A 27674-nucleotide genomic window follows, 5' to 3' on the forward strand; every position below is an offset into this window, starting at 1 on the left:
CCATACTAGCCAGCGGGGCCAATGATCAGAGATCAAGGAAATCACACAGGAATGGACCTATGGGCCACCGTGTTCACCTAGAAAGCTGAAAGAAGAAGGAATTCTTATTCACTTTTGTCTTCAACTACCCACCCGAATGTCAGCTTCAAAGGGTTCCCTGAGAAATCTGTTTTTGTAGCCAACCAGCCAGCTTGAGAGCAAGGTGGGTCAGGTAACAGGTAGTCCTGCTTTATTTATTCCCCTATTGGTGCAATTCAAGGGCACTACAATTCCCATCACTCCAGGCAGTCAGACCAGAGCATTTGATTAATATCCTGCTTTTCTCTCCGTACACAACAGACCCTTGGTATCACAGGAGGTTCGTTCCAAGACCGCCAAACATACCTAAATCTATGGATGCTCAAGTCCTATTACATTCAGTGGTGTTGTAAAATGATGTCCTTATATCAAGAGGCAAAATCAAGGTTTGCCTTTTGTGGGCGGGTGGGGGGGGGAGAGTTCTGAATATTTCCAAGTTGCAAATGTTGAATCCCACCCTGGATACAGAGGGACAACTGTACAGGACTCAAGGAAGCTTACAACTGTGGCATGGAGTTGAATCAGTTGGCCCTTGTGGTCTCTTCCAATTTTATGATTCTATGAGCCCCCAGTGAGGCAGTGGGTTAAACCACTGAGCTGCTGAACTTGCTGACCGAAAGGTCGGTGGCTCTTATCCGGCGAGCAGAGTGAGCTCCTGCTGTTAGCTCCAGCTTCTGCCAACCTAAGTAAAGGCTAAAGGTTTTCCTCTGACATTAAGTCCAGTTGTGTCTGACTCTGGGGGTTGGTGCTCATCTCCATTTCTAAGCGGAAGAGCTGGCATTGTCCGGAGACACCTCCAATGTCATGTGGCCAGCATAACTGCATGAAGCGCCGTTACCTTCCCGCCGGAGCAGTACTTATTGATCCAACCTAGCAGTTCAAAAACATGCAAATGTGAGTAGATCAATAGGTACTGCTTCATCGGGACGGTAACAACGCTCCATGCAGTCATGCTGGCCACAAACAATGCTGGCTCTTCGGCTTAAAAATGGAAATGAGCACCCCCCCCCCCCCGAGTCGGACGGGACTAGACTTAAAGTCAAGGGGAAACCTTTATGATTCAATTACAACGTATCTGAAGGAATATGCTGCAACTGGCACAATTCTTTAGAAGCCAGGCCAAAGAAACTGCACAAAGACACAGCACATGGTTGACAAGCTACATACAATCTGTTGGGTCACACGTCATTAAGAAAACTGCCCATCCTTACATCTGTTGCTAAAGCCCAGAAAAACAGACACTTCCAGACCAAACTTTGTGGTTGTCTCACCACTACCTGTCCCACTTTTGATAGTACACATACCACCATGTTCATCTTCCCTTCAAAAACAGTCCTCTCCTTAGTGCCTAGAAACATTATTTCTTGGATTTTAACTCTCAGATCCATGGTTGCAGCAGGATTCTGGGAACAGAACTCCAAAATGGTAAGTTTTCCCATTCCTGCCCTTCTCACGATATATGTGTGTGTGTGTGTCAGGAGCGACTTGAGAAACTGCAAATTGCTTCTGGTGTGAGAGAATTGGCCGTCTGCAAGGACATTGTGCGGGGACACTTGGATGTTTTCCATCCTGTTGGAGGCTTCTCTCATGTCTTTGCATGGGAAGCTGGAGCTGATAGACAGGAGCTCACCCTGCTCCCCAGGTTTGAACCGTCGACCTTTCGGTCAGCAGTCCTGCCAGCACAAGGGTTTAACCCATTGTGCCACCAGGGGTTCCATCCCACGATGGTAGAAATCCATTATACTGAATCTTATAATATTGTTTTATAATATCAGTTGGGCCTACTGTTTTGGGCATATTTGAAATCTATGCCACTTTCATTCAGTGCTACTCAAAGTCCAGGACAAGTGCCAGTCCCAAGGTATTGGCTGCAGATCTCTGGTGTGTTTTCATGAAATATAGAATATAGTCAATGGGCAGAAAGATAGTCCTGGTTGTTGTCTCAATGGAAAAAAATAATTAAAAACAAACTGTCTAAATCGGATAGGCTGAGAAGCACTGCTTCAATTCATGCAACAGTTTTGTTTTGATACTCAACACCTTCATAAAAAGGGGACAGAAGAATAAAAACAGGGGGAAAAAGTGATCGGAGAAGAAAAGGTGGAAAATCCCACACACGTACAGAACTGGAAAGCAAACAGGAAGGCTACGAGGTGAAACAGGCCCAGAGGCCAGGCCTTTCCAATAATAAATCTCTCCTTTGGCTGCTTGTAAAGTGAAGAACAAAATTCTCTAACACGTTGTTCCTACTATAGTAAAGGAGGAGGAAAGAACACACAGCTACGGACAGTAGAAAAATTCAAGGAGTCCAGGAACCTTTCCCAAATCAGCATAATGTTCATCTCCAAATCTAAGCGATTGCTCCATTCCAAGATTACTCGAAGCACGCCCACCCCAGGAGGCCAAGATGGGGGAGGAAAGCTCTGAAAAGCAGGCTTCTCCTGGCCCTCCAAGAAGCAGGAGGGAAGGCAGAGAGATCCCTCCCTAGATATGCAAACAGCATTTCCCTGCCCCACTCGCAGACTCAATGGCTCTTCCTGGTTACTTACAAGTGGCAGTGAGAGGGAATAATAATAATAACAGCATTTATTTATACCCCTCTTTCCTCTTTTCAATGAGACTCAAAGTGGCTCACAAGATTTCAAAAAACAAAATTTAAACCCTACAATGTATAAGCATTAAACAATAAACATAGAATTGTTAAAAACAGATCAGTTAAAGTCACAGAAAACAATTAAAGTTGAAAGTATCTAGGACACTACATGCACCCTCTTGGCCTGTGGTCAACAGAGGAAGAACAAATTAAAAATTGTATGGTGAAATGGGCAACAAGTATTAGACATATAATAAAATTAGAAGAATGGGGAAAAAATCTGGAATAAAAAGCTAAAATGGGTTGTTGTAGGTTTTTTCGGGCTATATGGCCATGTTCTAGAGGCATTCTCTCCTGACGTTTCGCCTGCATCTATGGCAAGCATCCTCACCTCACTACCTCTGAGGATGCTTGCCATAGATGCAGGCGAAACGTCAGGAGGGAATGCCTCTAGAACAGTGGTTCTCAACCTGGGGTCCCCAGATGTTTTTTGCCTACAACTCCCAGAAATCCCAGTCAGTTTACCAGCTGTTAGGATTTCTGTGAGTTGAAGGCCAAAAACATCTGAGGACCCCAGGTTGAGAACCACTGCTCTAGAACATGGCCATATAGCCCAAAAAACCTACAACAACCCAGTGATTCTGGCCATGAAAGCCTTCAACAAAAGTTAAAATGGTGGTGCAGTGGATTAAACCGATGATCTTGGTAACCGAAAGGTTGGTGGTTTGAATCCTGGGAGTAGCATGAGCTTCTGCTGTTAGCCTCAGCTTCTGCCAACCTAGCAGTTCGAAAACATGCAAATGTGAGTAGATCAATAGGTACTGCTTCTGTGGGAAGGTAACAGCACTCCATGCAATCATGACCTAGGAGGTGTCTATGGACAACGCCAGCTCTTCAGCTTAGAAATGGAGATGGGCACCATGCCACAGAGTTGGACACGACTACACTTAATGTCAGGGGAAACCTTTACCTTTATACATATGAATATGATCTTAAAGAAAATTGGTACAAGACGATGTACCGATGATATTTGACACCATAAAAATATTAAAATTTTAAAGATAAATGTTGGAAATGCGAAGCACAGAAGGAAACCTTTTTCCATATGTGGCAGACCTATAAGCTAGCAAAGAAATATTGGGAGAAAAATACAGGGGAAAATCCAAAAAATCCTAGGCATCAGATTTCAACCTAAACTTGAATTCTTCTTATTAGGAAAAATAGACCTTGAAATAAATAATGAAAAAGCGAAATTATGTACATATCTCACAACAGCAGCCAGGATAATATATGCTTAAAACTGGAGAACGAACAAACTACCAACCGCAGATCAAAGGATTTAAAAAATAATAGATATAATGAAAATGCACAAATTAATTCATTATGTCAGGATCTCCAGGGAAACAATGGAACATACAGATTGATCTCCACTATCACAATATATGAATCAAGAAAAAATATATGAACCAACCTGAACACAGCATATTAATTTGAGAACACAGAAATGCTGGACCACACCAACAACCACCATGTCAGACTACACAGAGAAGCCATTGAACTCCACAAGCATGTGGACAATCTCAACAGAAAGGAAGAAACCTTGAAAATGAACAAAATCTGGTGCCCAGTATTAAAACACCTCTAAAATTATAACAGTAAATAAAAAACACTCAAAAACACAGAAATTCCAGACAGGACATAATCAGGACCAGCTAATCACCTCCCAACAAAGGATTCCCACCCACGGTGAGACACTGAATTTTACGATTTGTTGTTGGCCCTGATGTTTTGTTTTCTATATTGTTTAATGTTGTTGTTTTCATTCTTTTACATTGGTTCTGTTGATGCGATTCTAATGTGCTATGTTTTATATGTACTATTGGAACTGACCCCATGTAAGCTGCCTTGAGAGTACCTTTGGGGAGATGGAGGCGGGGTATAAAAATAAAATTATTATTATTATTATTTTACTGACACAAAAACACAGTATGTCACAGCAAACGAGATATATATAGAATCATAGAGTTGGAAGAGACCTCATAGGCCATCCAGTCCAACCCCCTGCCAAGAAGAAGGAATATTGCATTCAAATCAGCCCTGACAGATGGCCATCCAGCCTCTGTTTAAAAGCTTCCAAAGAAGGAGCCTCCACCACACTCCGGGGCAGTGAGTTCCACTGCGGAACGGCTCTCACTGTCAGGAAGTTCTTCCTCGTGTTCAGATGGAATCTCCTCTCTATGCTGGAATTCGTATCACAAAATCACAAGTCGTACACTTCCCAAGTGTCTAGGACTGTGTAATGTATTATTATTATTATTATTATTATTATTATTATTATTCCCCTAGGCAGGAAGCAGCCAGACTTTGAAACTGCTAGGCTATTAAAGGCTAATCAAGCGGCTGAAGGGGGAAAGGAAGGGGACTGAGGCTGTCAGGAATTGTGGGAGTTGAAGTCCAAAACACCTGGAGGGCCCATGCCTGCTGTAAATGTATTCCAGGTTAAAGGAAAGGGGTACCATTAAAAAGGGGGGGGGACTCTCTTAGCATCATACACTCCTATTTTCCCTCCAGTTCTTGTTATACAGCAGAAAAACGTAGTCAATTTACCGTCATGCCGCAGGCTAAACTGAACGGCTCCCAGCCTCCCTGCCTTCGCGGTGTAAACGCAGCCAGACCCAGCGAAGCCCAAGTCACCGCCCGCAAGAGAAAGAGCAGCCACCGCCCCCGATGTCCATTTCCCGGCTCCCGCCTCTTTCTCTCTCTCTCTCTCCGGCTCGCTCTGGTCTAACCCCTTCTATCCGCCCCGAGGAAACTTTTTTTCCTTTCCTCCTTTCTCTTCCTTCAAAACTTCCTGGGAGGGCGCGTCGCAGCCAATCGGAATGGATCGAACTGGAACTTTCGCAGGCTCCGGCCAATGGGAGTTGAGGAAAAGGGAAGGGGGCGTGGTTTGGCTGTAAAAAAAAAAAGGCTAGGAGGACTACCCAATGAGAAGACGCGATTAAAAAAAAAAGGAAGGATACACAGGAGCCAGAAAAAGTAAAAGAGGCGCCCTGGAGTCCTAGGTTGCATCTACACCAGTGGTTCCCAACTTTTGGGCCTCCACAGTTCCTGGCAGTGAAAGCAGTGTCCAACTGCATTAATTCTACAGTATAGATGCACCAACAATTATTAAGACTTTTTACTGCAATGGATGAACATAACTACCCCTTTGAAAATGTTAACATAGTGAGAGCTAAAATAACAATTCTGGCAAAAAACAAAAACAATAAAACATTAAACTTCCTGCATGGTGAGACACAAGTACATCTGGAGCCATACAGCTCCACAATAACCATGAAAAACAGCAGTTACATAAGAAATATTCTATATGCCAGAAATGTTGGCCAATAACTCCCATTGTGTCGAACTGATTCATCATCATTGGCAATCACTCGTGTCCAAGTAGGATGGCCTTCCAAGCAAGGATTTTGGCAATGGGTCTGTAGAAGACCTTTTTTTGAACCGCATATTTTTCCACAGTGAGGACATCAGTTTCCAGATGGATGGTGGTCTCACAGTTGGCCTGATGCACCTTCCTCTTGATATATTTCTCCATTTTGTCCTCCATTCATGCTTCTTCCAATTCCGCAGCACTGCTGGTCACAGCTGACCTACAGTTAAGAGTGCTCAAGGGCCAGGGCTTCCCAGTTCTCGATGTCTATGACACAGTTTTTAAGGCTGGCTTTAAACCAATCTTTAACTCTCTTTTCCTTTCCACCAACATTCCATTTTCCATTCTTGAGTGGGAAGTATTGTAACTGTTTTGGGAGATGGTGATTGGGCATTTGGACAATGTGGTCAGTCCAGTTGATAATGTAGGACCATTGCTTCGGTGCTGGTGGTCTTTGGTTTTTCAAGCATGCTGACATTTCTCTGCCTGTCTTCCCAAGAGATTTGCAGGATTTTCCAGAGGCAGTGCTGATGGAATTGTTCCAGGAGTTGAGTGTGATGTCTGTAGACGGTCCACATTTTGCAGGCGTTTAACAGGGCTGGGAGGACAATGCTATATAAACAAGCACCTTGGTATCCCTACGGATGTCCCGATCCTCAAACACTCTCTGCTTCGTTTAGAAGAATGCTGCACTTGCAGAGCTCAGATAGTGTATTTCAGTGTTTCTCTTCAGATCGTATAAATCTTTCGCCTTTTAACATTTTCTAATGTTAAGCTGTATTTTTGACATTGCGGAGGGATTGTTTGGTGCCTGCTGAAAGAGCACTTTGGTTTTCTCAGTGAGAGGCCAAGCTTTTATTATACTTTTGCAAAGGTGTTAAAACAGTGGCTTGTAGATCTTCTTCTGAATGAGCACAGACCACATTATCATCAGCATATTGGAGTTCTATAACAGATGTTGTTGTGACCTTGATTTAGTCTTTCAGTCTGCTGAGGTTAAATAGCTTGCCATCTGTCCGATAGATGACTTTCACTCCAGTGGGAAGCTTCCCATCAACAAGGTGCAGTATCATAGCAATGAAGATGGAGAATAAGGTTGGGGCAATAACACATCCCTGTTTGACACCAGATTCCACCTTGGGAGCCATTGCTGTCCAAGATTGTTGCCATCATGTCATCATGGAGGAGCCACAGGATGTTCACAAATTTTTCAGGGCGCCTGATTTTTTGGAGGATGGTCCAAAGAGCACTGCGATTCACTGTGTCAAATGCCTTTGCAAGGTTGATGAATGCCATGTACAGAGGTTGGTTTTGTTCCCTGCATTTTTCTTGGAGCTGGCGTGCAGTGAAGATCATGTCCACTGTTCCTCTGGAGGAGCAGGAGCCTTTCTGGGATTCTGGGAGGGTGTCTTCTGAGAGGGGCAGAAGGCGGTTTGCAAGGATTCTTGTGAGGATTTTCCCAGCGGAGGTTAGAAGGGAGATGCCTCGATAATTTCCACAGTCTGTTCCTTCCCCCTTTTTGAAAAGGGTGATCACAGAATCATAGAGTTGGAAGAGACCTCGTGGGCCATCCAGTCCAACCCCCTGCCAAGAAGCAGGAAAATTGCATTCAAAGCACGCCCAACAGATGGCCATCCAGCCTCTCCTTAAAAGCCTCCAAAGAAGGAGCCGCCACCACAGGACCCTCTAACTTAACTGCAGTAATTCATACACGAGGATGGAGCATTTTGACATTTTGTTCACACGTTAAAAAATTATCCATGTACATAAAGCGTACTCATTAAAATCAGTTAAATTAGAAGTTTTCAAAAGAAATGGGGAAACCCGATTAGAGTCCCAGTTAAAAGAAAAAGGCAGGGTATAACACTTACAGTAACTAAACAATAGACAAGTAGGAATCTCACCGTGAACTTAACACCAGACTCAGTGTTAATACTACATTTTTTAGTTGGCGATTTACCTAAAGCTTAGTTCTTTTTGATTTTTGCAAAAAAAAATCTTGCTGTTTTGTCAGTCAAGCATTCATGGCTGGGGCACCAAAAAGTTTAGATCACAAGATTCAAGCATACAAGTTAAACGAAGCATAGATAAGGACATAAAATTTTAAGAGGGAAAAGAGAAAAGAAAAGAATGGTTGTTGAAGGGGTGAACAAGAAATGGCCTTTTCAGAAATTCAAACAGTTTTTCCCTTCAACATCTAAATACAAAAGAATTCCAAGGAGAAGTAAGAATATAATCATGGATGGCATTTTTCAGTTTCATTGTGGTAAGCCTTTTAGAGGAAGCATTTAACTTAAACTTGAATTATAGCTCAGCATAAACTGGATAGTTAGCATTTCCCCACTTGTAACATAAATGTCGCTTAATTAGATTGTTAAGCTTGTTAATAATTAACTAACCACACTAACCTTTTCTCCCAACTTTCCTAAATCTGCTGTGGACACGTAACATGTGCCTTTGAGAGAATGTTAGGTATGCCGTAATACTTAAACATGGAAAAAATACTGAAAAGCAACATACCTTCCAATAGCACATACCTGCCATGTTTCTTCTATCATTCTTATCAAGAGGGGAAAGGGAGGAAGATTTCTTGTGTTCTTCCCTCCCACCGCAATAAGAGAGGAATGCCAGCTGATAGATTGCATTTCAGTGTTCCCCCATTGAATCAAAATAGGAGTCCCAGGCTATCTCTTTTCAAGAACTTTTCAAAACCTGGGTGGAGAAATGATGGTTGCAGCCAGGACAGCATTGGTGTTTCCCTTGTCTTTGACTTCCGAGGGGCGTTCATTAAAGATTTCCCCTGACCCACTTCCTGTGGACTGAGAGCAATGAAACTTGGCATAGTTATTAGTCCTTATCTACATAGGTGCCACCTAGGGACACACACTTCTCCCATCATTTTAAGCAATTGTAAACACTTGTAGAAGTCAACAGGTTGCTTCAAAAGCCACGTTGTAACTTTGGGAATCAGAATCCCAGCATCTGAAAAATGCTTGCCCTTCAAAAATAACTTCATTGTTGGAAAGAAGTGGAAGGCCAATGGTGCAAGGTCGGGTGAATAAGGGGGCTGCTGTAGAATTTCAAAGCCACAGGAGCATGCTTCCATTTGGGCAACATGCAAGTTGTGAACTGGTGCATTGTCTTGCAGAAGGTGGACACCTTTGGTGAGTATGCCATATGTCTCTTGGTTTTGATGGCCTCCCACAATTTCTGCAGCAGTGAAGCATAGTATGCCCCAGTGATCATGGCGCCCCTTGCTAGGAAATCCATCAATACTACTCCGTGCTGGTTCCAAAATACTGTGGGCACGACTTTGCTTGCCAAGAGTTGGGCACATGCCTTCTTTGAAGGTGGCGAGTCATGATGCTTCCATTGCATCGACTGGATTTTAGTCAGGATCATAGTGATGGGCCCAGCTTCCATTCTGTGTGATCAGTCTGTTGAAAAAGTCCTCTTGGTTTCCATGGCACATTGTCAATAGAGCCCGAGAGCATTCAACTCGTTCTTGCTTCTGGAAAGGTGTGAGCAGCCAGGGGATCCAGCAAGCAGATAGATTATGCATGTGAAGATGGTCTTGGATAATTTTTTCCACGGACCCACATTAATCTTGACATTTTGGCTAGGTGGTGAATGCTTAAACTGTGATTTTCCAAAATGGCAACCTCCACTTGAAGATGGTGTGTTCATCAATAGCACATTGGAGTCACCCTGGAATTGGAACTGTTCCCACCAAAGCCCGACCACATTGGAATTGATGATGCCAGTCCTTGACTACATCATATAGTGGGGAAATCATCCCCATAAACCTCTTTCATCTCATCGAATGTCTCCTTTGCTGTGTGGGCTTTCAAGTAAAAGGGAGAAGAGTTGGGACTTTCAGGGGCAAACTATGCATAGGAACCCCATCTTCAGGCTACATGATTTCCACCCTAGGGAAAGATAGCATGTTACAAGGTTAGCCCATCGGCTCCTTGTGAAAAGCACTACCAAGGAAACCAAACAGGGTCCTCAGTGTGGAGCATATCAAATAAACTGGACAAACCTCCCCTCGCACCCCCTTTACAGAAATGTGATCTTACAGCTGAATTTCACAGTTTTCTTAGCTGTGCTGCTTTGCATCAGGAGAAAGGTCCCGTTTACCAGCTGCAGTCTCCAATGAACTGCAACAACCTCCCCACTGCCCCATCTGTTATGATTCCTATCACTTTTCTTGGTTACACAAATGAGCAGCATACACATAAACAGACCTAGTTACATAACATCAACATACTGTCCAACATTTCACAGATGAAAACTGCGGCATGAGAGGTCAAACAAGATTTGAATGTGGTCAAGATGACTAAAGTTATTAATCAGGAAGGATACACAAGCTAAGAAAAAGACTTTTGTCCATTCTAGAAGAGGACAGCCTAAGCAGTATTGTACACATTTAGCTGTGAGTCTTAACTACAAGCGAAAAGGCAACATGATATGGTGGTTTAAGGACTGGACCAGGACATGGCTGATGTACTTCAGAGTGTCTCAGAAGCCATGAAAACTCACTGGGTGGCCTTGAGTAGAGCCACTGTGGCGCAATTGGTTAAACTCTTGCACCGGCTGAACTGCTGATCTTAAGGCCGATGGTTCGAGATGGGGCAAGAAGCCTTCCACAGGAGGGTAACACATTTGGGCATTCACTGGGCAACGTCTCTGCAGATGGCCAATTATCCACACCAGAAGCAACTTTGCAGTTTCTCAAGTAACTTCTAACATGATAAAAAAAGACCTTGAGTAGACCGCACTCCCTCAGCTCAAGAGGAAAGAAATGGCAAACCTCCTACACAAAATAAATATTGTAAGAAAGGCTTAGAATAGGGTCAACATAACTGAGAGTAGGTTTGAAGAGACCTAACAGCATCAACAATTTATTTCAAGGTAGGCATTGCATCGAATGAGTTTGTGTCTTCAAGTTGCCTACTGACTTATGGCAACCCCATGAAATTCATAGGACTTTCTTAGGCATACTCAATTGTTTTGCCCATTACTTTCTCTGAAATACAACCTACAACACACCTGATATTCATTGGTCTCCCATCCATGGACTAACCAGAAATTACCCTGCTTAGCTTTCAAGATCAGGTTGGATCTGGTGTCTTTGGTATTTAATATGTCATCGATAAGGGCACGTAGATTTAAAAATGCATTTTAAAACCAGTTTGGACAAGCTGCGAAACTACTAAGGGCCACAGTGGCACAATAGGTAAAACTTCTGAGCTGCTGAATGGAAAGTTGGTGATTTGAATCTGCGGCACAGGCTAAGCTTCTGCTATTAGCCCCAGCTTCTGCCAACCTAGCAGTTCGAAAACATACAAATGTGAGTAGATTAATAGGTACTGTCTCGGCAAGGAGGTAAACAGCAGTCATGACGGCCACATGACCTAGGAGGTGTCTACGGACAATGTTGGCTCTATGGTTTAGAAATGGAGATGAGCACCACCCTCTAGAGCCAGAAGGGGAAGCCTTTACCTTTATCTGTATTTCGTTGTTTCTAGACATTGAATGTTTGCCTTTGTGTTTGTGTATGCTGGAATCTGTCCTGAGCTCCCTTGAAATAGGGCGGAATACAAATAAAGTATTATATTGTATTGTCGAAGGCTTTCATGGCTGGAATCACTAGGTTCTTGTGGGTTTTTTCGGGCTATAGGGCCATGTTCTAGAGGCATTTCTCCTGACGTTTTGCCTGCATCTATGGGCAACGGTATATACCTCACTACCTCTGAGGATGCTTGCCATAGATGCAGGCGAAACGTCAGGAGAAATGCCTCTAGAACATGGCCCTATAGCCCTATAGCCCGAAAAAACCCACAAGAACCTATTATGTTGTTGTTGTTGTTGTTAGAGAAAATAATTAATTGCTTTCTTACCTCAATTCAGCAGACACTTAATAGGCTGCATTTAACATCAACAATACTGTTCAACAGACCAAACAATAGGAGCTAAGCATCTGCCCCTGCCTCCCATCTGCCAGGCGCTGTGACTGTTCCAGCAAAGTACTTTCCCTACCTCCACCTTAAGCTTAAGTTACCCATCTCACTTTAACTATCCAGCCCAGTGGAGTCAGTGCATACCAGGATTTTTTGATCAGCATAGTTGTTGATAAAACCCACCATCCCTTAGACATCTTTGGTCCTCCTAATCTTGCCTGAAGCTAGGGGAAAATAATTTTTACAGAAAGAACGTAGTGTTTGTTGTGTATTGTTTCTATTATGTGACACATCAAGTCTTGAATAGGTAACCAATGCCCTTAGCTTTAAAAAAAGATGTGCTCATAGCCAAGATGAAAACCGCTAAAATTGGAGTGCTGACACCAATCAACACATCCACCTATGGTATGAACTCATCTTCGAGAGATGAATATGGGGATGACATGATGAGAACGTGCATTCCCAAATGTATTCCTGTGCTTCAATTGCAGCATACTTTTTAATTTTGTGAGTTGCTTGTCATAACATTCATGACCCATCCCTAGACATCACCATTGATAATTCTGAATTCCACAAGTTGACCCTCCATGTTTAAAAGGTTCTTTCATCCAACCATCTAAACGTTGCCCATGACAACACACAAAAGGGAGCACTGAACTAAACAGATCAATTGCTTGGATTTGTTGTTGTTCTGTGCTTTCAAGTCAACTAGAATTTATGACAAACTTGTTACAGCATTTTCTTGCCAAGACTTTTAAGTGAAGGTTTACTATTTCCTTCCTCAGACTAAGGTTCAATAGTGAACTCTCAACCCTGGTCTCCCAGAGCCCTAGTCCAACCTATGGCAGAATGAAAATTGTACGTTTTTCGTGTGTGGACATGTTTTACCAGTCCACACAGTGTCTTACCAGAGAAAGAAAATATGCCATGCAGATGATCAGTAAAGAACAAAGAGTTTACTCTTTGTAATGAAGAGTATAATATATACAATCATATGAGAACAGTTGCACTGACTCACACAATGTCCTTTTAGAGAGATTCAAATGGCTTTTAGGTATCCATGTGGAAGATTGTCTTCCAGCAGCACATGAAGCAAGAACTGTCTCTTTTGTAAACTCTTGCACAGGTAAAGCCTAAATACGTAACTGATGCCAAAACTCCCAGGCTCATCTAGCATGGCTCAACCAATCAGCTTTGTGCTTTGCATTTTCAATTAACACACTCACCAACTGATTTTTACATGCCCTAACACAACCTTCAAACCACTACATACATTTCAACTGTGTGTAGACGGAACTACTGTGTGTATTCTAGTTCTGTTTCCAATTGAATTTAGGCCATAGAAATTTAAAATGCATGTAGAACACTAATATCTCACAATCAACACTATTTGCATAAAACATTTCCTCTGCAGGAATATTATTATATAAGGAAAAATACTCCCATGTTACCCTAGATATTAGGAATTTCATAATTGTAGCTTTTCTTCTTGTATAATCACAGAGTGGGAAGACATCAAAAGAATATATAGGCCAATGCCATAGTAAGTCAAGACATGATTACTCACTATATAGGTCTCCTCCCACCATCAATCCACAATGTAACTTATCATGAAAGATGCTGATTTTCTATGGCATCCTTCCAGATGTGGTGCGAACTCTACTCTGAGAACCCCGCCCCCTGCAGCTTAAAGTAAAGAATTGCAGAAGTTCTAGTTGAAACATACGGAAAGCCAAAGTTGTCCCACATCGGTTTAACAGTAACTCTAGAAAAAATGCTAATTGAGCCCAATTCCTTGCATGATCACACCACTCAAAGATGTGCCTCGGTATTTAGTTATGACTTAATTTGTTTAGTTTGAGACAGACCAAACAGCTGCAAAGATTCCTCCAATTTATCTAGAAATGTTGTTGACTGTGAAGCCCAGAATATAATCTCAAGGCTCAGCCAAGGCCTTTCCCTGCTGACATTCTGGCCTTGGGACACTTTAGTCTCCGAATAAGGGATTAATTGACCTCCCAAGCTATGTCCTTGACTGCTGTTGTGATTGAAGCATGCTGCAGATTCAGTCGGGGTGGAAGCTATGTCTGGAAGAGAAGAGGTGCAGGTGCTAGGTTTGCCCAAGGCACCCAGGAAAATACATATCATTCTCTTGCAGCTGCATTTCGAGCAGAGGCTTGTTCAGAAGCAGGAGGGGTGGAGGGACACCTTACGAAAAGTATGTGAATTCGACACAATGAGAGCGGCCAGAAATGCCAACCAACCCACCTTTCACTTACAATAAACACTGCACTGTGCTTGCCCTTCCTTTCAGCAATGTACTTATCTCCAGAATAAAAAAGAGAAACATCAGCACGCACAATAAGAAAAATAATTCCCCGTACTATTTGGATTTCCCAGTACTACATATTGAACCAGAGCTTTTCTTAAGCACAACTACCCAAATCTTGCAGCAGCCATGCTGTCTGGAGACTATGGAAGTTGTGGTGAGAAACAATAATATTTCCAAGACCAGGCACCAAGTACCTTTCACAGTTTAGTACACCACACTGCACCATTTTCCCTTCCCATGAATCCAGATCAATTGATAGAAAACATCTAAACCTATCATTGCTTGGGAGAATATCAGTTGTTAAGATGAATATACTACCAGAAGTCCTGTTCCTATTCCAAACCCTTCCAATAGTAAGATCAAAAACAATGATAAAAAAATGGCACAAAGACATAGGAAAGTTTATATGGCAGGGAAAAAAACATAGGATAAGCTTTGTTAATCTAACGGACGACAGAAATAGAGGGGGACTTGCCCTGCCCAACCTTCAACTCTATTATGAGTCGGCTGCCTTGGATTGGATAAAAGAATGGACAACACTGGAGAAGAAGAAATTACTAACCCTGGAAGGGTTTGATTTAGTCCAGGGTTGGCATGGATATCTTTGGAGGGGCAGGGCAGAAAAGGAGAGAAACTTTAAGAACCATGTGATAAGATCTGGATTAATCCAAGTATGGAATAGGTACAAGGATAGATTATATATAAGAACACCACTATGGTTCTCACCCAATGAGGCCAACCATATTAAAGAAATACCCCGAGATAAATGGCTAGTATACAAACAACTACTGAAAATAAACACACAGGGAGCGACACTTAAGTCACTGGAAGAACTAAGGATACTGGATCCAACTATTACATGGTATCATTACTTCCAAATTAGGGAAAACTTCAACATAGATAAAAAAATAGGCTTTGAAATAAAGGAGGGGTTCTGGGACAAGATGATAAAAATAGACACAAAAAGGATAAGCAGGATTTACAAACAACTACTAATATGGAATACGGAAACAGAACAGGTAAAAAGCAACATGGTGCAGTGGGCTAGAGATGTAGAGAGACCAATATCCATGGCAGAGTGGGAGAAAATATGGCGGAAAAAGCTGAAGTATTCGTATGCAGCAGAAATAAAGGAAAACTGGTACAAGTTATTCTATAGATGGCACTTAACACCAGAAGTATTAGCAAAGATCAACAAAGGAAAAACAGGAGAAAAATGTTGGAAATGCGGGGAAAAAACGGGGAATTTCATCCACATGTGGTGGAAGTGCAAGAAAGTTAAAGAATACTGGCGCCGAATAGGAAAACAAATAGAGACCATCTTACAGACAAAAATTAAATTAAAACCAGAGGCCTTCTTATTAGGTATAACAGACAGTAAGATGGAGGAAAATGTAGATAAACTTCTCTTTTACATGACAACAGCGGCAAGAACAATTCTGGCCAGAGTATGGAAAACGAAAGAGATACCCACCAAGGAACAATGGCAACTGAAAGTCATGGATATTCTAAATATGGATAGGCTCACTGAAAGATTGGCACAAAACGATAAGAACTACCAAAAAACGGATTGGACAAAATTTATAGATTACATCAAAAAAGAAAATAAAGAGATCCATATTAGTGACTTTTAAGAGATTCTCAAAGGTAAATTCAAAAAGAAAACGGAGACTCAAAAAGATAAGAAAGAAAGGAAGAGAGAAAAGAAAACAACCAAATGAAAGAAAAGAAAAATATAGATATTTATAGAGAATATCAAAATCAACAAGTATAAAAGAGAGGTTATGCAACTTTGGGGGGATCTGGAAGTCTATATGTGTTATTGTTGTTTCATGTTTCATGTTTTTGGTCTGTCTGAAGGTGAGGGTGGTCAGGGTTTGTCGGACTATTTAATGTACTCCTTCTTGTATGTTGGTTTGTTGGGTTTTTTTTGTTTTTTCCTTTTTTTTTCTGTCTGGATACACTGTATACTGTTTAATGTTCCTTAGATGTTTGTAACTGTCTCTTTTTTAAAAGAAATATCAATAAAAAAACTATTTAAAAAAAAAAAAAAAAGAAAATTACTTGCTCAACACCCAGGCACCAGATATAGCCTGAAATGCACTACTTTAGAAGGAGATCTTGGCACTTCTTTTGCTCTATGACAAAATTTATTTGCATGCCAATCTGATAGAACCATACTTTGGAGTAAGTCCCACTAAAACCAATGTAACTTATGTTTGAGTACATTTACCCAGGACTGCATGTTAATCCAGGTTTACAAGGGATCGCCCTATACCAGTGATCCTCAAACTTATTAAGTCAAGGTCTGGTTCATGATCCCTCAGACTGTTAGGGGGCTGGATTATAGTTTGAACAAAACATGATTGAATTTCTATGCACACTGCACATCTATATAAATAAAAATGTAATGTTCATTTGTGGGATTAACATAACTCAAAAACCACTGGATGAATTGACACCAAATTTGGACACAATACAGGCCAACAAGTGACCATCACTCATAAAACACTGAAAAACACAGCAGAAGAGACTTAAAAAGCCAAAAAAGCAAAAAGACACTACAGTGCATGCGCAAAAACAACTTCCCCTGGCAACCAAAACACACAATAGCATATCAACACTCTCTTCCAGACTACAGCTCCCGGCATCCCCTAGACCAGGCCTTTTAGGAGAGGAGGATGATCCAAATGCATTGCTTCCAAGCTGCAAGCTTTCTCTCCTTGGATTTCTTTGAGACCATCCCAATCCCTGCATATTTCCAATTTCCTATTCCTAGACTGCAACTCCCAGCAATCCTCCAGATAGATAGATTAGATAGAGATAGGTAGGTAGATAGATAGATAGATAGATAGATGAATCAGGAGGACTGCTGGGAGTTGCAGTCCAAGAATAGGTAGAGAAGGGAGAAAGGGGAGAAAGAGGAAGGGAAAGAAAAGATGGAAGGGAAGAAGAAGAGAAGGAAGGAGAGAAAGAAAGAAAAAAGGGAAGGAAGGAGAGAAAGAAAGAAGAGAAAGAGGGAGGGAAGGTTGGCCACAGCAACATGTGGTCGGTACAGTTAGTATCTATATAAATAAAATGTAATGTTCACTTGTAGGATTAACATAACAACCACTGGATAAATTGACACTAAATTTGGACACAATACACCTATCAGGCCAATGAGTAACCATCACTCATAAAAACACTGAAAAAACACAGTGGAAGAGATTTAAAAAGCCAAAAAATAATCATAATACATTACAACGCATGCGCATAACCACGTAAGTACATATATAACCAAATATATATACACACACAACACATATACACAGATGGGCCACAGCAGCGCATGACAACAGACAGCTAGTCTAACAACAACAACACCAACACCAACACCAACAACAACAACTTTATTTTCATATCCCACCTCCATCTCCCCAAGGGACTCGGGGTGGCTTACATGGGAACAAGCCTGGTCAACATAGTTAAAATATAACACACTAAAATTCATAAACAACACCATAAAACAATATAAAACAGCATCAACATAACACAGTATAAAAACAACCATCGAGCAAGACAACTTGGGGGGCCCTACAAAGTAATAATAAGGAGTCTTAGATGTCTTTATTTCTTCATCTCCAAGCTGCCATGGCCAATAGTGTGCTAAGTTGTGAAACTATCTATGGAGGACTCCATGATCCTCTTCTGGTTTAGATTCCAGCCTACCTTGTGTTTCTTGCTTGTATCCAGATAAGGGTCGTGACTTCTTGGAGAGCAGGTACTTTTTGGTGGTACACCTTCATCTAATTGGTGCTGCAAAGGAATATTGCATAAAGAAAGCTGCATTTGAGGTGTTTTCTTCCAATAATTCCACCTTCAAGAAACAAGCCTTAATCACATTCACATGGCAATGGAGACATGCTTCCAAACACACAGAATGTTTTTGGCTCAAAAGTCAAAGGGAAGAATACCATAATCCAAGCATCATCATCATCATCATCATCTTGATTTAGATCCTGCTTTTCCTCTCTTAAAAAACATCCAATGCGACTAACAATACAATGTGTGATTTGTAACCTAAAACATAGGGACACTGAAATAGAATTAAACATTTGGACTATTAAAATAGTCAACACAATCCATATCAGTACATTCCTGTATCAAATTGGGAGGGATAGTTAGTACCCCAGGAGCAGAATTCAAAACAATCTTAACAGATTAGAAAGATGGGCCAAAATTAAAAAATGAAGTTCAACAGTGACAAATGCAAAATACTCCACTTAGGCAGAAAAAATGAAATTCAAAGATACAGAATAGGGGTTTGAATCCAATCATATGCAAATGGGGGACACCTGGCTCGAGAGCAGTACGTATGAAAAAGATCTTGGAATCTTCGTGGACAACAAGTTAAACATGAGCCAACAATGTGATGCGGCGGCAAAAAAAGCCAACGGGATTTTGGCCTGCATCAATAAGAGTCTAGTGTCTAGATCCAGGGAAGTCATGCTACCCCTCTATTCTGCATTGGTCAGGCCACATCTGGAATAATGTGTCCAATTCTGGGCACCACAATTGAAGGGAGATGTTGACAAGCTAGAATGTGCTGCAATGAGGTGACTAAAATGATCAAGAGTCTGGAGAACAAGCCCTATGAGGAGTGGCTTAAAGAGCAGGATATGTTTAGCCAGCAGAAGAGAAGGCTGAGAGGAGACATGATGAAGGCCATATATAAATATGTGAGAGGAAGTCACAGGGAAGAGGGAACAAGCTTGTTTTCTGCTGCCCTGGAGACTAGGATGCAGAAAAATGACTTCAAACTACAGGAAAGGAGATTCCACCTGAACATTAGGAGTAACTTCCTGTGAGAGCTGTTTAGTAGTGGAACTAGGAGCAGTGGGGGTTAAACCCCTGTGCCGGCAGGACTGAAGACCGACAGGTCACAGGTTCGAATCCGGGGAGAGGCGGATGAGCTCCCTCTACCAGCTCCAGCTCCTCATGCGGGGACATGAGAGAAGCCTCCCACAAGGATGATAAAACATCACATCATCTGGGCGTCCCCTGGACAACATCCTTGCAGACGGCCAATTCTCTCACACCAGAAGCGACTTGCAGTTTCTCAAGTCTTTCCTGACACGACAAAAAAAAAAAAAGCAGTGGAACTCTCTGCCCTTGAGTGTGGTAGAGGCTTTTAAACAGAGGCTGGATGGCCATCTGTCGGGGCTGCTTGGAATGTGATTTTCCTGCTTCTTGGGAGAAAGTTGGACTGGATGGCCCATGAGGTCTCTTTCAACCCTGTGATTCTATGAACAATTCTAAGTGATTTTACTGAGTGAATGCCATAGGAGTGGGGAGCAGTTACTCCCCAGACAGCATGGCCAGTAGTCCATGCTGCCTAGGGGATTCTGGTAGTTGTAGACAAAAATGTATCTTTGCTAAATAACAGATAGGTCTATAAAACCAGAGCAAAGCAAAATAAGGATCTGTGTCTGTACCTGGTGGAGGAGCTTCTCCTCGTTGTTCCAGCTGTTGCCCATTTGTAATTCTGGTCTCATAGGACTTGAACATCTTCTCTGCTCCTCCTGGTGCTCCTCCTCCACCCATCCTGGCGGATCCTTGTGGGTTCTCCAGTTACTTTCCACTGGCAGCTGTCCTGGTGTTGTAGTATGCTGCTGTTCCCCTTGGCTTGTCCACTCCCTTTCTAAGAGCTGCATTGGATGCACATGGCACAAGGACCCTTCTTGGCTTCTGGAGCTACTTTCTGGTCTCATGGAACAAGGGAGTTGTTCTTGGCCAGTCCTCCTCTGCTCGGGGACTGGCAGACTTGTGGGGAAGAAGGATTTATTGCAATACTTGCACGCACTGCTCTCCTTCATGCTATGCGTGAAAGAGCTCAGTGTCTCCTTGCTTGGCCAGTCACTTTGATTCCTTGCAGCCACCGCCTCCCTTTGGCTCTTCCAGCTGTTCTCTGCATACAGCTCTGAAAAAGCACAGCACCTTCCTTGACTCGAACACGCACAAATACCCTCCATTAGCCTACCCGGACTGGGAGAGTGTCTTGCCTCCTCAAGGTTCTTCCAATTGCTTTCCCTACATCTCCCAGGGCTGAGGGAGCGCCTGGACTCTTGTTGGCTTCCACCACTAGATCGTCCATGACTGAACATACCTCCGGCATCTCTATGACTTTTCAAAGTGACCCCCAGGTCTCTCCCTGAGTTGACAGTGCTCCTGGTCCCTCCTTGGGTTCCCCTGCTAACCTCTCTGTGTCTTGGAGGACTTGGTGCTTGCCCAGTTTTCTCTCTGGCTGCCGCTCCCCTCCCTGGGCTCAAAGCCCGTGTGGCTTCTTGGCGGTCTCTAGAATCTTCTCTCACCCTCTCACTTGTATCAACAGGGAGCAAAGGTTTGCCCCTGGCCTTGCGGTCACTCTCTTTGTATCTCTCAAGTGGCCTCATGTGACTCACCTGACTCTTGTCTACACTCTTTGTAGGTTTGGTCACGTGCAAGACATCCAAGCAGGTCTTCCATTTGGTCTCCGGGGTCTTGCTAGAGACCTTGAGGTGCACACTCTCTGGGTGGCTTTTCCGACCACTATCTGTTTGCTTCCCAGAATAAAGGGGGACTCTCATGGTTCGCACAGGCTCCTCTGGTCTCTTCTTCTCTGCCCGTTGAGAGAGTGGAGCTGCCGGATGTTGGACCCCTGCTCCTCTGCTCCGGCTCTCTCTCTCAGGCTGTTGAGCTGGACTCCTCGAGCGTAGAGACTCGCCTTGGCTCCGACCTGTTCTCTCAGGTCTCTGAGTCTGTCTCCCTGAGCGCAGCGATTCTCCTCCACTTTTGCTGGGCTGTCCAGACTCCCAAAGCAGTTTCTTGTTTGCCGGAAGAGGCTAAGCAGGTAAAAAAGAGAGAAGAAAGGCTTGTTTATTTACTATTCTGGCACTTTGTTGCTAAACGTAACACGGGGAGAGGGAATCTCATGCCTTTGGTTCAAAATCAGCTCTCCTAGCCACACCTTCATGACATCCCTGTTTGGTGGTTTCCCTGCTTTTGTACAGTTGGATACAAGAATTATCAGAAGAAATGGCAGCCTGCCCAAGGAAGCTTACTGAGAATGAAAATGGGATTGGAAGGGAGCCAATTGCTGCTGCTATTATTACAACTGTTACACCTTATGGACTAGCCACTCACTTCTTTGCGCAGTGTAGGGCTTGACTTCCTCCTCACAAGCCGCCCCTCCTTGGCCAGCTTCAAGCTCTTACTGTCCAGCCGCTCTAAGAGCCCTTCCTCCAGGGCTTGGAACGCTTCCAGGGTCTCTGACTTCCTAACAACAAAGAGGTGGGTGGGAAGGGAAGGCAGTTATTATTACCTACAATTAGAACTGAATTCCAATGGTTCTCTGAGCGCACTACAAAGAATCTGGTGTGAAGCCAGATTTTGAAACTGCTAGGCCATTAAATGCTAATCAAGGTGGTCAACTGAAACATCCACACCTACCTCAAGCAGACAAGAGTTCTTTCTCCCACACTGGACATTCCACAGATATATAAACCCCATTTTCCTAGTTTCCAATAGAACTCACAACCTCTGAGGATGCCTGCCATAGATGCAGGTGAAACGTCAGGAGAAAATGCTTCTGGAACCTGGCCATACAGCCCGGAAAACTCACAACAACCCAGTGACTTCAGCCATGAAAGCCTTCGACAATACACCTAGCATTATTTTTAAATGATACAAACAATGTTTGCCTTCAGTACCCAATACAGGAAGAGCCAGAGTGGTGTAGTGACTTTGCCATTGGATTCTGGAGACTTGTGAAAAACTTGTGGAGGGTTGTGAAAACCCGCTGGGAGATATTTGCAAATCACAATCTGAGAAGGTCTCCATAAATCAGAAACAAGTTGAAGGCATAGAATAACCCAACACAGATTTTGGTTTGTGTGGTTAAAACCTTTTTCAAAATTGAAGGGTTCCCCCCCCCCCACAAAAATACAGAAAATGTCCACTTTCAAGTTTGTCCTTATTTTGTTTGTTTTGGTGGTAAGTCAGGATTTTAAAAGCAAATAGTTTAAAGAAAAAGTCACCACTCTGGTGATTCAAGCATAGGCCCTTCCCCAGAAAACAGTATCCCCCCCCCCCCCCCCGCCAACCAATCACTGATATATATTTCCTGTTCTATGTGCCATATTTGGTTCAATTCCATCATTGGTGGAGTTCAGAATGCTCTTTGATTGTAGGTGAAGTATACATCCCAGTAACTACAACTTGCATATGTCAAGGTCTATTTTCCCCCAAGAGCACCCCTGGGTAAAATCAACTATACTGCAAATGCTTACTTTGCGTAATGGGTTAAGCCGCCCCTGGTTCTAGAGCAGACATTGATGTGGCTTCCGTATAGCACAGATTTTCACTATGCTATATTATCATAAAGATTAATCTAGTCCTGCAATAGTTTGTGTAAGTGAATAGCAACAAAAGCCTTCTCCACCTTGACTATCTTATGTCTCACCTGCGCTCAAGTCCAAAGATGCGTTCCACCTCTGCTCGGCCAGGACTTTGGGTGCGGGAGCTGCTGCGGTCTTTCTCAAATGCCTGCCGATGGTTGAGCCGCTTCGTCTTAGGCACGTCTGCCAACACCGTGTACTCCTGCCTCATCAGTCCATGCCGACTTTCGTGGCTGCCACTTGTCCTCCAGCTCATGTCTGAGTCTGCTGAGCTAACAGAGGAAGCGGGCATTCCACCTGCTGCCTTGGCACTGCCATGGACTGGTAAGGTACTACGTCCCGCAGCGGATGGCGATGATGCCCGAGGTGGGTCAGACTTCTGACGCTCCAGAGAGAAATAGCTGCTCTCTGCTTGACGCTTCCTCTTACTGTCCCCATCGTCCTGGCTCATAGTTCTGCATTCTGTGAGGAAGAGAAATAAGATTCCTCTCATGCTCAAAGGATGGGAATGTTTAGGGAGGGAACGGAGCAAACAAACAGCCAAGATGGTATGCCAAGTGGGTGTGGGCAGCCCTTCTCTTAGCATAGTTGTGTCTGTGTCAGAACTGGGCACAATGGCCACACCAGAGGAAAGGGAATCAAGGGGAACTATAGAAGGGGCAAACTGCATCCTGTTGTGGTGGCAAACTGCAGGGTCATTAAAAAAATCATTAGGATTTTAAAAAATTGCTCAGGGCCTATCCCTGATTATAATATATGAATGCAATTTGTATATGTGAAAAGAAATCTGGGGAGGCAGTGGGGAGGGGACTTGTTTGGGGGCACGTGCTTTGCCTTCATTGGGTAGCATGGAAACCCCTGAACTATGCTGATGGAAAACGCAAGTCTCCCATTGATTTTGGCATGTTTCATCACTAACTCTGTTTACTAACTGGTGTGTAAATCAGTGTAGCTCTATAGCCAATTGTTAAAAAATACCTACATCTACCTCATCTCAACTGGAATACTCTCCAGATGTGTTGGGCTACAACTTCCATCGGTCCTAAGCAGCACAAACCATATTACCTAGGGTGATGAAATGGAGAACACAATGCAACAGAAAAGCATCAATTGGGAAAGGTGACTCTCCAAGAAATGCCAGAAGGGAGGGAAGGACAGGACAATTTTAACCTGAAAATTTGTTGAAGCCAAAGGAAAACTCCCCTTTTGTGGCATCTCTAGTGGCTGCCGGTCTGCTTCCAGGCTAAATACAAAGTGCTGGTTTTTACCTATAAAAGCCCTAAACTGTTGGGGTCCAGGCTATTTGACTAACCGCATCTCCACATATAAACCACCGTGGGCACTGTGGTCAGTGGAGGAGGCATTGCTCTTGATCCCACCCCATCTCAAGTGTGGTTGGTGGGAACAAGAAAGAGGGCCTTCTCTGTGGTTGCCCCACGCCTCTGGAACCTCCTCGCCCCACAAAAAATGCCCCCCTCTCTCCTTTAAAAACGTTTTAAAACCCCTCTTTACACTTTCGTCTATGGAGAGGAGGAGGACTAAAACATCCTAATATACAACCTCACTGGATGCTGGAAACCCACCCTGGCTCTGTTAGTGGTTGTACACTATTTTATACTATAATGCGCTTTAGTGGTCAGATTTTATTACCAAGTAAATGTGTTTGATGAGACTTTATTATGCTTTTTAATTAATTATTTTATTTTGTTTCTAATATATTTATTTATTGGTTAGTCATTATAAGTTTATATTGATGTTGATCATTTATTGGTTTGATTTGATCTGTTTGTTTTCATTATGGCATTGAATGTTAGATACTTTTTTGTTTGGATTACATGTCGGACACTTCCCAAGTCTCTAGGACTATGTGATGTACTATTATTATTATTATTATTATTATTATTATTCATACAAATGGATGGTTGGAGAGAGACAGTTGGCTTGAGCAATTGCAGGGTGCTTCCACTGCTGCCAACAGCCTGTTTGCAGCTTTTGCACCACCCTTGTTCATCTTTCAGGACAAAATGTACCTCTTCAGTTGAGAGGCTTTGTTGTGAAAGTAGAGAATCCTTGCATAAAAAGTTTGCCATGCCAATCCAAGGCCGTGTCTGCATTCCATTCTCCCAAGAGATCATTATACCATGGGCAGAATCAGAGGGTGGAAAACGTTATGTTCTGGACAATGCCATCCAGAATCTTCCAGCCAGGATGGCCACTGGCCATGTTAGCTCAGGGGTTCTGCATTAGAATCCAGCCAAGTAACTTTACAAAGCTTTAAGGCCAAATCTAATTACTAGATCTGGAATTCTCTCATTTCTAGAACCTCAGCTTCCATTTTAAGAAAAGTTTTTTTTTTCTTGTCTTCATGGCCAGATAGTCAGTGCTTGGAGAAGCCTTAGAAATCAAAAGGAGGGTTTGGATGAGCTTCCACGGTAAATTTTGCTATTCCCCAAACCACAGGGTTCACTCTCATGACCTTCTGCATCTTGTTCTGCACATAAATATATGCTTATTTCACCCGTGTACTGGATCTGAGTTCCTTGCTGAGGAATCAAAAATTCTGGGGGTTCTTTTCTTCTGTCATGAGATTCTGTAGATAAGAGCTTTCCAAACATTTTATGATGGTAGCATACTTTTAAGAAATGCATCATTTTGTGACACAGTAATTCAGTTGTACTACAGAAATCTGTATTAATATACATATTTTATAGAAATACATTTAATATGTTTTTTTTCTAGAATTTTAAAAAATGTTAATGTGTTTTAACTATGCTATAACTCACTCTGAGCCATGAGGAGTGGTGGGTAAGAAATAATAACAACTACTACTACTACTACTAAATCGAAGTTTAAATGAATGCCTTATAAGACATATGGACACATATACAAATTGTAATAATGAAATGCAGTTTAGGGGCTCCCTGGTGGCGCAGCAGGTTAAATTGCTGAGCAGCTGAACTTGCTGACTGAAAGGTCACCGGTTCGAATCCGGGAAGCAGGGTGAGCTCCCGCTGTTAACCCCAGCTTCTGCCAATCTGGCTATTCAAAAACATGCAAATGTGAGTAGATCAATAGGTACCACTTTGGTGGGAAGCTAACGGCGCTCTATGCAGTCATGCTAGCCACATGACCTTGGAGGCGTCTATGGACAACGTTGGCTCTTTGGCTTAGAAATGGAGATGAGCATCACCCCCCAGAGTCAGACTTGACTAGACTTAATGCCAAGGGAAACCTTTACCTTTACCTTTAATAATAAAACGTATGGGAACACAATCAATCTAATGAGAATCTTTTGTTTAGGTATTTAAAAAATATATGAGTTATTGATTATTTCACACAGACTCAGAGGGTTGTTTTTGCATTCCTATGACACACTTATGTGTTGCAACATAGTTTGGAAAGTTCTGCTCTGGGGCTGCATCACCATTTATATGTGAAACTGATAGCTTGTTTCTAATTTTGGAAAAAAATAACTCTAATTTTTTGCGGAAGAAGGAAGAAATTTCTTCTCCCATCAAATGTCAAAAACCGCAGTAACTTAAAACTTCACCCAAACCTTTAGAAATGCAGGGGAAGCAAAGCAATACAGCAGGTCTAGATGAGAACAATTTTCAATGTCTCACTATGATATGCTAACAATTTGGATACCCTAGGAAAAACTCATTTGCGGGGCTGATTTCTTATTTGCAAGGACACTACATCTCTTAATTGCTACACCCCAGAGGTGGGGCTCTGGGAGTCACAAAATGTTATTGTGGGCTATATGTAGCCTACGAATTACATTGTTACACACATACACAGTTCATGCCATGCAGATAAAGATTGGCACCAGCAGACAGTGCTAAGACTGGGTGCAGGTACCTGTTTTCAGACGACTCTTGGATTCTGTTCTGCCAGATGATGTTGCCTCAGCCCATCTAGGTCTATCAGAGGGAAGGCTTTCAGGTTGTACTGCTTGCTTCTGGCCTGCATAGTACATCATGTCTTCTTTGTCAGATCCCAAAATGCTGTCAAGAAGTCTGGTCATTTCCCAGTCCTAAGGTGGAAAAAAAGAGAGTTTGAATCATTTTGGCTCCTTCAGAAAATTGGTCATACAAGGGACTAAAAATAAGACCTATACAACATTCACGTACAAAAAACAATTCCATTAAAAACAAACCATAGAACTCTTAAATAAGTAGCAATTCCCAGTCCTTGAATCAGAAGCAGACACAGAGGGATGTATTTTATTCATTGACCTTATCACATGTCCAAAAAAAGATGCCAATAAAACAATTAAAGAGCGACATAATTATATCTATTAATTACATCACTGTTGTTATGTGCCTTCAAGTATTTTCCTTCTTATGGCATTCCTCAATTGAAACTATAACAGGGCCTTTTTGGCAAGATATGTTCAATGGTGTTCTACCTGTACCCTTCTCTAAGGCTGACAAAAGGGCAACTTGCTCAAGTTCATCCAGTTAGTTTTGATGGTTGTGCAAGGATTTGAACCATATTCTTCAGAGGGCATACCTTTCTGGTTCTTACCCATTACATAGCAATAGCAAAATTACTTATTTATAGAAAATTCATTGGGTAAATTGCCTTTTAAAGCCTTTAAGTAAGTGTTGAAGCTGTAGGGACTTCACTAGAGAGACAGAACTCCATTGCCTGGAAGCCATCAGTAAAAAGGATTAATTTCTCTATGGATATTGTTAGCAGACTTATGAGCAGCATCTACAGAGTACATCTTAATAAGCTGACAGGTTTGTACGGATGTTGTTGACAGAGCCTTTGAGCATACTGGTCACAAACCATCCTGGACACTACTGGCTCAAATCAGCACTTTTGACCTGGGGCCAGAAATACACTGACAGCA

The 27674-nt window shown here is 42.6% G+C and overlaps 1 protein-coding gene across 6 annotated transcripts in view; it reads right to left on the bottom strand.

The window, feature by feature from the left end:
* TRIOBP (TRIO and F-actin binding protein) overlaps positions 1–27674 on the bottom strand; it is a 96601-nt gene that overhangs the window by 47448 nt on the left and 21479 nt on the right. For 5 of the 6 annotated variants that reach the window (XM_067469204.1, XM_067469202.1, XM_067469201.1 and 2 more), the window contains 5 exons: positions 26675–26849; positions 22879–23275; positions 21561–21693; positions 19874–21259; positions 18108–18194 (listed from right to left, as the gene is read on the bottom strand). In XM_067469204.1, the coding sequence (XP_067325305.1) occupies positions 18108–18194; positions 19874–21259; positions 21561–21693; positions 22879–23275; positions 26675–26849 (2178 nt within the window). Of the gene's footprint in view, positions 1–5278; positions 5512–18107; positions 18195–19873; positions 21260–21560; positions 21694–22878; positions 23276–26674; positions 26850–27674 lie in introns of those variants that run through there. The other variant, XM_067469207.1, reaches the window with a different exon arrangement.

This window comes from Anolis sagrei, chromosome 5, assembly GCF_037176765.1.
Source record: "Anolis sagrei isolate rAnoSag1 chromosome 5, rAnoSag1.mat, whole genome shotgun sequence".
NCBI classification, from domain to species: domain Eukaryota; kingdom Metazoa; phylum Chordata; class Lepidosauria; order Squamata; family Dactyloidae; genus Anolis; species Anolis sagrei.